This window comes from Notolepis coatsorum, assembly GCF_963971535.1.
Source record: "Notolepis coatsorum genome assembly, chromosome: 3".
Classification (NCBI taxonomy): domain Eukaryota; kingdom Metazoa; phylum Chordata; class Actinopteri; order Aulopiformes; family Paralepididae; genus Notolepis; species Notolepis coatsorum.
Genome location: NC_140167.1, coordinates 27,153,677 through 27,167,160, shown reverse-complemented (window position 1 = coordinate 27,167,160; position 13,484 = coordinate 27,153,677). Strand labels below are relative to the sequence as shown.

Genomic DNA, 13,484 nt, shown 5'->3' with positions numbered 1-13,484 from the left:
CAGCCTTGATGTCGCCGGAGCGTTTCATTATAACCATTATAATTCAAGGGTACTTGAACTGTACTGCTGTACTGTACTGTACCCATTCTGCAATCTGTTAATAAAGTTTTCATTCATTCATTCATTCATACTACGACTATGCTTGCACCTCATGGTACCAAAGCACCTCAAAGGCGCTTAAAACAAAATTACAAACATCACAAAACAAACTGGTCAGACTACTACTTGACCTGAACCCACCTCACCCCTGCCCACTTTGACAACCTAGGATGGCTTAGAGTAGACGACAGAGTACAGCAACTTGCAATGGGCCTGGTCTACAAGATACACTATACGACCGGGGTACCCATGTACATGTCAAAATACTTCCCAAAGGTCAGTGAATACCACAACCACTACACCAGAGGGAGCTCCACAAATCATGTAAAACCCAGATTCGGCTCAAACAAGGGACTAAACACGTTTCGCAATTATGCCACAACAATGTGGAACGCCCTACGGGTAACAGTACTGTATATTTGAATACCGTTTATGTCACAAATGTATCAGTACTAAATACCTATATGTCCCTATGCCATAAATGTCATGTATGTTGTGTATGTCATAAATGTCTATATGAATTGAAAATGGGGGACCCTGATGGAAACAAGACAAACGTCTTTCTCAGGTCTGCATCCCCTTAACAATTGTATGTATTGAGCCGTACTGTATTGTACCCATTCTGCAATCTGTTAAATAAAGTTTTCATTCATTCATTCATTCATTCACCATCTTGCAAGTTGCAACGTTGTTTAAGATATCAATCAAAGCATTGCAACGTTAGAATAGTTAGGATATCAATTGTGCATGAAAGGACTATTTATATTGTTTGATTAGTATTATGAGATTCCCTGGCAGATTTCGTACAGTCAAAATCCGTTGATCAACTTGAGTTTCAGTTGCACTCACCAAAGTCTGCGGTGGTCGAGATGTAGTAACGTTACGTTAGTCGACTCCAGCAGCGCCTCAAACATGTTCTTTATCTCGTTTCCATGTTGTATATTAATTATCTCTCCAAGTAGTTGCTAAATGGTTTGTTAGTTTGTTACTGCGTTCTTTTTATGTGGATTCATAGCGAGCGTTTGTTTTGTTTACAATAGAGAGGGTCTATTTCTTTCCGTAGCCGCATCTGGTTTGCGCACTTCTGATTGGCCAGTGGCCAGACTCGCCTCGTATCATTCTACGCGGGTGGGGATGAGGATAATAATAATCACTACCGCTCGCTATCAATCTACGCCGTATATAACGCAAATAACGCAGTGACGAACCATTCAGTAACGTAAGTAGCGTTACTGAATTTCAAAAGTAATGCGTTAGAGTACTAGTTGCGGCAAAAAGTAACTTCGTTTCTGTAACGCGTTACTTTGTAACGCGTTAGTCCCAACACTGGTGTTAACTGATGCCTGATGAATTGAAAATGGGGGACCGAAAGTCTTTCTCTGGTCTGCATCCCCTTAACAATTGTGTGTATTCTCCACTTGCACAATCTCAAAGTAGCCATTTCCGGCTGACTTCCGGTTGCCAATGGCACTTCCTGTCCCATCCAAATACATTGGTTTTAGCTACTTTTCTCCCCTTATTTAAACAACTTTGTCGTCACAGAGAGGCAATGAAACGTTTGTATTATTATAGTATAGAATGTATTTAATAAGCAAACGTTTGTCAGCAGGGTTTTTGGGCTGTATTTCATGTAAAAACGTTTACTGTTAGTTTCCTTGCTCAGCCAGCATTAGCTAACAGAAGCTAGTGGTTAAACAGGCCGGATTAGCTTTGAGCTAACTATCTTTCCCGACCCATGTATTCATTCCATTCTAAACATAACGTTAGTTTACAAAACATGACCTGTCTATATAACGTTGAGGAACAAATTATAAGTGTGTGGGTGTGTGTTTTGGTGAACATTGGACTGCAACAGAAAATGCATCACAGTTACATGGGGGACCCTGATGGAAACAAGACGAAAGTCTTTCTCAGGTCTGCATCCTCTTAACAATTGTATGTATTGAGCTGTACTGTACTGTACCCATTCTGCAATCTGTTAATAAACTTTTCAATCAATCAATCAATCAAACAGACAGTAGCTACTGTTAGCTGCACTCAGGCTGGCTGCACTCAGACGGCGCGATCAGCCTGTTGGACAGGGAATGAAGATCTCCAGCGAACACTTCATTGCCTCGGATTATGTTGTTGGGGGTGGAAGGTTTGTCCAGAAGACCACTAATCAGCTGAAGCCTGATGCGGTTCCCTCGGTCTTCGACAGACAGACCGGCGCAGGCTCCAGTTAGTTAGCACCAGCCAGGTATCAACGTTAGCTCTCAGAACGATAGCCAGTTAGCCAGCACCAGCCAGGTATCAACGTTAGCTCCCGGAACGATAGCCAGTTAGCCAGCACCAGCCAGGTATCAACGTTAGCTCCCGGAACGATAGCCAGTTAGCCAGCACCAGCCAGGTATCAACGTTAGCTCCCGGAACGATAGCCAGTTAGCACCAGCCAGGTATCAACGTTAGCTCTCAGAACGATAGCCAGAGCTAACGTTGATACCTGGCTGGTGCTAACTAACTGGCTATCGTTCCGGGAGCTAACGTTGATACCTGGCTGGTGCTGGCTAACTGGCTATCGTTCCGGGAGCTAACGTTGATACCTGGCTGGTGCTGGCTAACTGGCTATCGTTCCGGGAGCTAACGTTGATACCTGGCTGGTGCTGGCTAACTGGCTATCGTTCTGAGAGCTAACGTTGATACCTGGCTGGTGCTAACTAACTGGAGCCTGCGCCGGTCTGTCTGTCGAAGACCGAGGGAACCGCATCAGGCTTCAGCTGATTAGTGGTCTTCTGGACAAACCTTCCACCCCCAACAACATAATCCGAGGCAATGAAGTGTTCGCTGGAGATCTTCATTCCCTGTCCAACAGGCTGATCGCGCCGCCTGAGTGCAGCCAGCCTGAGTGCAGCTAACAGTAGCTACTGTCTGTAACTGTGATGCATTTTCTGTTGCAGTCCAATGTTCACCAAAACACACACCCACACACTTATAATTTGTTCCTCAACGTTATATAGACAGGTCATGTTTTGTAAACTAACGTTATGTTTAGAATGGAATGAATACATGGGTCGGGAAAGATAGTTAGCTCAAAGCTAATCCGGCCTGTTTAACCACTAGCTTCTGTTAGCTAATGCTGGCTGAGCAAGGAAACTAACAGTAAACGTTTTTACATGAAATACAGCCCAAAAACCCTGCTGACAAACGTTTGCTTATTAAATACATTCTATACTATAATAATACAAACGTTTCATTGCCTCTCTGTGACGACAAAGTTGTTTAAATAAGGGGAGAAAAGTAGCTAAAACCAATGTATTTGGATGGGACAGGAAGTGCCATTGGCAACCGGAAGTCAGCCGGAAATGGCTACTTTGAGATTGTGCAAGTGGAGAATTGAGCTGTAGGCCTACTGTTTTGTACCCATTCTGCAATCTGTTAATAAAGTTTTCAATCAATCAATCAATCAATCAGGTTCCATGATGATACACGAGTTTACGAGCTGTTGTGGTGCAAAGTTGCAAACATACTTTGTTTTATGAACATGGACTGGAGTATTGAATTGATTGATTGAAAACTTTATTAACAGATTGCAGAATGGGTACAATACAGTACAGCTCAATACACACAATTGTTAAGGGGATACAGACCAGAGAAAGACTTTCGTCTTGTTTACATCAGGGTCCCCCATTTTCAATTCATCAGGACATATATGACATACAGATAGACAGTACTGCTACATCTATAATTATGACATACCAGATTTGCACATACAGTACTGTTTGTGATACAAAAATAGTCCAGAAAAGGGAGAATATACATTTGACGTAAAAACTGTACATTGGAGGAGGTTGGGTGGGGGGGGGGGGGTTGGGGGGGAAACACTGTACAACAGTACAAGCAAAACTGTACATTGGAATATTGACAACCATACCAGGTAATTTACTGTACATTGGAGGGGGTTGGGGGGGACACACTGTACAAACAAGCAAAACTGTACATTGGAATATTGACAAAACCATACTAGGTAAATTACTGTACATTGGAGGGGGTTGGGTTAGGACATTTACAGGGGCCAGTTTCGAATTGCAGTCTCCCGTAAGTGTTCTTTGAGAGTGGTTTTGAAAGTGGGTAGTGATTCACATTCCTTTACAGCTTTAGGTAGGGCGTTCCACATTGATGTGGCATAATTGCGAAACGTGTTTAGTCCCTTGTTTGAGCCGAATCTGGGTTTAACATGATTTGTGGAGCTCCCTCTGGTGTTGTGGTCGTGGTATTCACTGACCTTTGGGAAGTATTTTGACATGTACATGGGTACCTTGGTCGTGTAGTGTATCTTGTAGACCAGGCCCATTGCAAGTTGCTGTACTCTGTCGTCTACTCTAAGCCATCCTAGGTTGTCAAAGTGGGCAGGGGTGAGGTGGGTTCTAGGAGTAAGGTCAAGCAGTAGTCTGACCAGTTTGTTTTGAGATGTTTGTAATTTTGTTTTTAGCGCCTTTGAGGTGCTTTGGTACCTGAACGCAAAAAAGACCAAGGAGATGGTACTGGATTTCCGCAGGTCGAAACCACCTCTGCAACCAGTCAGCATACGGGGAAACAACATTGCGACGGTGCAGACATACAAATATTTAGGTGTGCACCTAGACGATAAGCTGGCCTGGGCTGCAAACGCGGAAGCGCTCTACAAGAAAGGACAGAGCCGGCTGTTCTTCCTTAGGAGGCTCAGGTCTTTTAATGTGTGTGGGGAAATGTTGTTCATGTTCTATCAGGCAGTGGTGTCAAGTGTGCTCCTCTATGCCGCTGTCTGCTGGGGTGGTAATACCACGGCCAGGGATGCCAGGCGGCTGGATAAGCTGGTGAAAAAGGCTGGCTCAGTGGTGGGGAGGAGACTGGACCCACTGGGGACCGTGGTGGAGAGCTGCACGCAGAGCAAGCTGCTGGCCATCATGGGCAATACCAACCACCCTCTCCACCACACCCTGGTGGGGCAGAGCAGCAGTCGCAGCGGACGGCTCATCTCCCTGCACTCACGGACTGAGCGGCACAGGAGGTCCTTTGTCCCCACAGCCATCAGACTGTACAACAGCGTAATATAGTGCTGGGGACCTTGACCTCTGACCCACACACCTGTTTTTACATCTGTTTTTATACACTGTTTTATATACCTGCTTTTATCTAATCACGCTCCTATTAATATTGATGGATATGATTTAATTTAATTTTATCATGTGCTTATTTTTAATTCATGATGCAGACATAACGTGTAATAACTGAATGAGAACTATATACTGTATACTGTGTGAGCTGCGAGATACCCTGAATTTCCCCAAGGGGATTAATAAAGTATCTATCTATCTATCTATCTATCTATCTATCTATCTATCTATCTATCTATCTATCTATCTATCTATCTATCTATCTATCTATCTATCTATCTATCTATCTATCTATCTATCTATCTATCTATCTATCTATCTATCTATCTATCTATCTATCTATCCATCCATCCATCCATCCATCCATCCATCCATCCATCCATCCATCCATCCATCCATCCATCCATCCATCCATCCATCCATCCATCCATCCATCCATCCATCCATCCATCCATCCATCCATCCATCCATCCATCCATCCATCCATCCATCCATCCATCCATCCATCCATCCATCCATCCATCCATCCATCCATCCATCCATCCATCCATCCATCCATCCATCCATCCATCCATCCATCCATCCATCCATCCATCCATCCATCCATCCATCCATCCATCCATCCATCCATCCATCCATCCATCCATCCATCCATCCATCCATCCATCCATCCATCCATCCATCCATCCATCCATCCATCCATCCATCCATCCATCCATCCATCCATCCATCCATCCATCTATCTATCTATCTATCTATCTATCTATCTATCTATCTATCTATCTATCTATCTATCTATCTATCTATCTATCTATCTATCTATCTATCTCTCTCTCTCTCTCTCTCTCTATCTATCTATCTATCTATCTATCTATCTATCTATCTATCTATCTATCTATATCTCTATCTATCTATCGTAGGCTATATAGTGTGAGACTGCTGTGACTTCCTGGAGGGACAACTATGTCTGGAGAACTGCATAAGCATATGAAAGTACTCTTCATCCTCTATTGCTTTGAGGAGAGAGGCCTGAAGCACAAGGCCTCGCTCTTCATCCTCTATTGCTTTGAGGAGAGAGGCCTGAAGCACAAGGCCTCGCTCTTCATCCTCTATTGCTTTGAGGAGAGAGGCCTGAAGCACAAGTCCTCGCTCTTCATCCTCTATTGCTTTGAGGAGAGAGGCCTGAAGCACAAGTCCTCGCTCTTCATCCTCTATTGCTTTGAGGAGAGAGGCCTGAAGCACAAGGCCTCGCTCTTCATCCTCTATCGCTTTGATGAAATAGTTTGTGTCTCAGTGGAGTTTCTCTGGAGCTGTCACTGCAGCAGCTGGCTGGCATCACAGAGCAGGACAAGCTGAACGTGAAACAGGAGGATGTGATGTTTGAGGCCACTTGTCTGACGAGCACAAGGCCCACAGCAGTGCTGTGCTACTGCCCAAGGTAAAAGAGAGATGGACTAGAATAGTGGTTCTCAACGTGGGCCTGGAGGTCCCAGAGGGATTCTTGTGGGGGGGGGGGGGGGGGGTTCCAGACGGTCCTTGGGTAAAAGAGGAATCATTAGATTTTCATTTAAGTCACTAGAAGTAAGCCCAATGAAAACATTTCTGAACGATAGCTGTATCCTATAACTACAGCATTGATAGTTATATGATTCTGGATTAAATCACATTAAACAACTAAACTATCGGGTGTGGGTGGTTTTGATAAATAAGCCAGCTCTACCTAGCATTATCCTCAAGGGTGTCTGGGGGTCCTTAACTTGAAACTGATGTTTGGGAACGATTGGGGTAGAAGTTTGCTGTACACATCACCCAAATGAGTATGCAACACAAGTGTCTCTGCGGTTGACGTATTAACGGCTGTCTGCTGGTCTCTGTACAGGTTCGTCTGGCCTTGTTCTAGTGAAGGACAACACTGTCTGTAGACCTGTCATCATCACTGCCCTGAGGCCCATGACTGGAAAGCTCCTATTCTGATAACCAGAACCCACCGGTCTGCCCATGCCTGCCCTGCCGTCATGGTGAACGACCCTGGGTGAGCTGGTCACGTTGTATAGCACTGATTCTTGAGAGTTGGGACAAAACATGTCCTACATAGAAAAGTCTAATTTATATAAAAAAATAAAGAAATTCATAATGAGTGATATACTCACAAAGTTACATCTAAAGGTATTGTGTATACTGATGTTATGTTTTAGCACATATATTTGTTTTTTGAGGGATATTTGTTTAAATGTATAATCTGTGGTTAGAAGCTCCCATGTTAATTATCTTGTCCTCAGCAAGGGGTTACATTATTGACCAGCCCAAAAAAGCTTGAAAGACCTCTCCACTTGTGAAAACATACATATCAAATCAAAGATAAGGGTTATACATGTATAAAACAATGCATGCCATGAAACTCAAATAATATTGCCCATAGAAATCTACCTATCAAAGTTGTGTCCTCAGTTTATGTCAACTCTGTCAGACCTTTTCATAAACCTAATTAAATCAGGCAATAGCATGGCTAGCTCTATCCCTGAGGACCCCTTTTCCTTCCCCTGAATGTGGTGAATGCAACACTACCACACATGGTCTGGTAAGTTTTACACTTTTTGATATTTTAGACAAACAATGTCAATATTCCGATGGTCACAGCTGGAACATGTCAACACCGTCTCTCCGTTATTATACTTTTAAAAAAACAATAGTGGATTGAATTCAAGTGTTTCAGTGAGATTATTAAGACAGCTAGCAACTGCCAAAAAAACTAGCTAGCTGCAGTGCACAATACAGGCTTGGAGGGAAAATGTGTGCCCTTTTGTCAACTCCGTCAGACGTCAACTCCATCAGATTGTGTGTCTGACGGAGTTGACGTGTAAACTGATGGAGTTGACAAATCCATCAATAACCTCATAATATGCTATTATTATACTATTTTTGAACATGGTAAAGGATTTAAATGTTATTTCAGAGTTTTATCTGCACAGAAGTGTGCATATAATAGCATGCATCAGAGCATGGGCAGGCTGTGGTCTGCTTATTGAATAATTGTCTTACTTTCCCAGCACATATGTTAATAAATAAATATAAATATATCACTTGTCTACGTTGATTGATTGATTGATGTAAAATATGGTGCAGTGTGTAGTTTTCACTACCAAACATCTACACTCTTGCCTCTTATAGAGCGGGGAAGGAGTTCCATGTTGCCCTTTCATATCCCAGAAGAGATACAAGACAGAAGAAAACAGTTATTCTTGTTATTATACTGTTTACTTAGATCATCAGAGCAGAGGGGCACGGTGGTAAACTGTGGATATTTGTTAGGTTTTAGTGAGTTGTTCCTTACCTTCGCGTGGGGTATGTCTGGGAGTGCTTGCATTCTTTCATTTATTTGCATTTCTTTTAAATTTGTTGGACCTTATGGTGTTCTTATTCTGTTCTTGACTTATTGTTATGTTTCTTCTTGACTTGTTTAAAGAAGACGTGTACGGCCCATGGGGACATTAACGTGTGTTGTCGGGCCTTACAAATAAATTTGATTTGATTTGATTTCATCTTAATATCTTTATAATAATTCTTAATATAGGACTGGTCCATGCGTGTCTAGATTGCTGCATCATCCTTTCTCTGACTTTCCATCCATAGTGTAATACATTATGGTATGGAGTGATCAACAGGATAATTCTTTGCTAGTCAGTTGTCACAATCTTATCAGTTGTAATTAAGGCTGTCAAAGTTAACACGGTATTAACGCGTTATCGCCCGATTCTATTAACGCCACTATTTCTTTTAACTCACGATTAACTTTTAAGATTATTATTATTTTTGTATTACTAGACTTCACTCAGGTGTATTATTGATGCTCTCATTGATACTATGTTTGTTTCTGAAGTGTGTGTGTGTGTGTGAGATATATATAGAGAGAGAGGGGGGTGAGAGAGATGAGGAAGGGGCAAGAGAGAAAGAGAGCCGGGAGAGTGTGAGTGTGAGAGAGAGAGGGGGGGTGTGTGATTACTCAGCCCTTGTGTGGGTGAATGTAACAAGTTTCTAACGTTTTCTTTCCCCTATTATTTCATGCACACTTTATTCATTGTTTTAAATTATTATTTTCTTTTAAGTTATTTTGTGCATCACTGTTTTGAATTTGATGCAAATTTGCAATGCATGAGGGTCATCCTTTTGTGTTAAATGGCTGCATAAAGCAAGCATTTGTTGACTCATGTTGATAAGATTTTGGAACTTGAAAAATATCTGTTTAAGGTAGATAAAAAAAGATATGTTAAAAAAAATGCGATTAATTCATGATTAATCGCGAGTTAACTATGGACAATCATGCGATTAATCACGATTATATATTTTAATCCATTGACAGCACTAGTTGTAATATACCCTAGGATTATTGGAATGAATGTCTTTGAATTTTCTCCCACTGCTTCCACTGAACATGGATTTTGTCTGCACAAGCCAGTGTGAAGATGTTTGCAACATCTAGTTGTAGAAACTACGCACTGCAGCTTTAACGTCAATCAATCAATCATGTTTAGTAAATAGACACCTGATTTTATAGTCTTATTCTAATACATTTTCATGACTTTTGTATTATAGGAAAGCATGGCTAGACAGAAATTGTCAGTTGAGGAGCGAAGGAGAAGAAATAGAGAGTACCGATGAAAGAGAAGAGAAGAATTACACAGTGACGAAGAGAGCAAACATGTCATGCAAGAGCAGGAAAGACAAAGGTGGAAAAAGAGGGTTCAAGACAAAAAAGTAATAGAAATAGACAAGATGGGAGACAGGGCACAGAGGTATCGGAGAAAATATTGGAGAGAGGTCCAGAAAAGGTGCAGATAGAAAAGGTCCTGTGAAGGTGCGGTGCTGGAGGCAGACACCCCCCCAGATCAGGATATTCTAGATAACAATGCCAGACAGCGCAGAGAGTCTCTCAGACAGGAACAGAAACAAAGTAAAACACGAAAAAGGCATTCAAGATAAATACAAACTTTAAAAGAGAAGATTACAAATGTAACAAAGCAACAAAACAACCTGAGAAAAACAATAATGTGCTGAAAAAAGGCTACAAATACTGTACATCACCACTGGACTCTCCAGGCACGGAAACAAAGAATATGCTATCAGGAAGCAAAGTAAGGAATCAGAAAATCCAAAAGGCCCTGCTATTCCACCACATCCTCAGAAGAGAGCTGAAGACAAACAAACAAACTCCTGGCCCACGGCGCCAAAAACCAGCACTGAGTTCATCAGGCACGATTCTTAAAAAGTATCGTCTTCTTCAACAAATGAAAGACTTTGGGTTAACCTATAAGTTAATGAGAGAAAGGGAGCATCCTCAGAAAAAGCCAACATTCATACAGGGTGTAACACAGAATGTCCAGGATTTCTTCCTGAACTCTGCACGTGTGACGATGTGTGATGATGGATAGTGCTAATGATGGCTTTGTCATTATAAATTATTTCCCATATCTTTTAAAATCTTCGAAACTTTGCAATACAAAATTATGTAGGTTAGAGTTATCCTATCCCAAAAATGTACTCATATTTAAATTCGCCATTAAGAAATGCATCATTTAGACACCTTGCATGTTAGGATTTCCTTCAGATTCATGTTGGCATCCATGTATGGCGAAGGCCCGGACTGGCCATCGGGAGCTCTGTCTGTCTGTCACACACACACAAAGGGAGCCGCATGTGATTGGTGGAGGCGGTACCAGGCCATACAACTGATTGACAGTTGAGATGAATGAATGAATGAATGAATGAATTACTTTATTTGACAATATAAAAAATAAACATGTGACAGAAGAGCACAGTCGGGATATACTGCCAAGGATGAAACACAAAAAAGCTCAGAGCTTATTTCCATTGTGGTCCTTGTAGGGGGGTGGGGGAATGTGATGCTTAAAACATGCATCATACAAAACGTGACATCACAACACATCACATATACCATTTAACATTTATATACATACAGACTCATACAACATGCAAGGGTGCCTTAAGCTAAGTGTCTAGGTATAGTCCCTTTTGAGCCATGTCTTCAGATGGCGAATGGAATGGCAGATGGCACTTCTGCAAAATGACAGGGAGAGACAGCGAAAGACAAAATTTCAAGCATAACCTGCGCTTGAAGATGGACAGTGGAAAAAGAGGAAGGGTCGAGCAGAGAGGGAAAGAGAGAAAAATACATACTGCTTACTGCTTGTATTTCACAGAACAGTCAGATGGAAATTACTGGAAATGAAATGTTTCAACAGTGGATAAAAGAGGAAGGGTGGGGCAGAGAGGGAGGGAGAGAAAAATACATACTGCTGACTGCTTGTATTTCACAGAACAGTCAGATGGGAATTACTGGAAATGAAATGTTTCAACACTTCAACAGTGAAAAAAAGAGGAAGCATGGAGCAGAGACGGGACGCCCTAAATGTTGCCGCTAAATGTGGCAACATTGACCAAATGTTTTCTTGCACCACGGGACCACCAGGTTAGTCAGTGATAAAAATAAACATGCTAGCTAGCTAACATAGCTAATGTTACCATGCATCATCATCATCCCCTGTCATTTTTTCCCCGCATAAATCTTTTATTCAACTTCAGTCCTGATCATAACCATTTAAATTTTTCTTGTAATGTCAGATTAAAAATGAAATACTCTAACTTTTCTGATTTCTGAGTTGTTAAGTCTGACATTACAAAAACTAAAAATCCATCAAAATCAGTGTTGTTGCTAATCATTGACACATGATGATTATAACAATTATTAGCCTGTAATAATCCCCCCCAGAAAAATCCACTTTGCATTTGATATATTGAAAATATTTAAATGTGTGTTTTTTTAACAATAATTTGTGATGCCATCACAAACAATGGCATTTAAAGGGTAAACATTTTAAAAGTCCTGCACCAGCATGTAGGGAATTAAGTCATTGTAACAAAAATCTTCCTGGTGGGGGACCCCCAGACCCCCTGCTTAAAAATTTGCCTGACTTGGGCTATATTTCGCACTATATTTCCTGGCCTGAATAATTCCCCCAGTCCGGCCCTGCAAAGGGGTGAAAAATGGTCAAATCTGCCAGTTTGAAATACAAAATGATGTAAGTTAGAGTTATCATATCCGAAAATGTTTCCTATATTTTAATTCCCCACAAGAAACACATATTTTAGACACCCCTCATGTTAAGATTTCTTTAAAATTCATGTTTGCACAAAAGTATGGCCCGCCCTAATATGATGACCACTGGTGGCTAGCCAAGATCATCGATGTGGATACTGATCAACAAGATGTAAAAGTGGAATTTCTGCATCCCCATGGTCCAACAGAAAAGGTTCTGTTTCTGCCCAGTTCAAGACATCATAGTGAAACTAATCGGAAATGCAGAAGGAAACGAAGAGGAGAAGTGCAGGGTGAGAACGTGGAGATCAGGAAGTTGGGTAGATGAAAACAGGGACGAGAAGAAGGGGTCCTGGTCTCCATGACTGTTTTTGTTGTTGGAAACATTGCATTTTGTAATAGTTGGAAACAGTGTATGTAAAGTTTGTTGTTATTACAATTGAGTTAACAAAATGTTCAGTATTAACATTAACAAGGAGTTATTAGTTCTTATCATTGTCACTTCCATCTGTTTAAAAAATGCATGTGTTCATTTATCAGAGATGCATATACAATTTAGTCAACTCTGTCAGTTTCTCGTCAACTCCGTCAGATCTTTGTCAACACCGTCAGATGTTTGTTTTTGTTAATTCTGTGGAAAATACAAATTCCTTCTTCAGTTTATGTTGTTTAAGTAATAAAGGAGCATCAGATCTTCATCCTCTTGTCTTATTTACTTAATGATCTTTTTTTTATCATATCAAAATTAAAAACAAAGTTTGAAAATGCAAATATTTCTAAATCTGTGTTTTCAGAATAGTGTGAAATTACACCTGAGGTTTATATATTATATTTGATTGCATACCAGAGTAACTAAACACTATTACAACATACTTCAGAACCTTAGATTCTTGTTGGACTGGAATAATTAGAATTATATACTTTTTTGTGTGTCTGACGGAGTTAACCCAAATCAAGTTTCAAAGGGAAACATGTGAATTTGTTCAAAATGTTTTTCTATGTAGAGCCCGCACCTTTACATGGTTAAATAGCTCAGACCTTTCTCTATATGAATATACAACTCTAATCAATATAGTGTGCATTCTCAAAATATAATATTAAAAAGTGTTTTGTCCCGACTCTCAAGAATCAGTGATAGAATA

The 13,484-nt window shown here is 41.0% G+C and overlaps 1 protein-coding gene across 1 annotated transcript in view; it reads left to right on the top strand.

Moving 5' to 3' along the window:
- Positions 1–6,218: 6,218 nt before the first annotated feature.
- Positions 6,219–13,484, top strand: part of LOC311225737 (AT-rich interactive domain-containing protein 1B-like) — a gene marked incomplete at its 5' end in the record, with an annotated part of 172,257 nt that continues 164,991 nt past the window's right edge. The window contains 2 exon segments of the mRNA XM_084311131.1: positions 6,219–6,512; positions 6,554–6,669. Of these exon segments, the coding sequence (XP_084167257.1) occupies positions 6,219–6,512; positions 6,554–6,669 (410 nt within the window).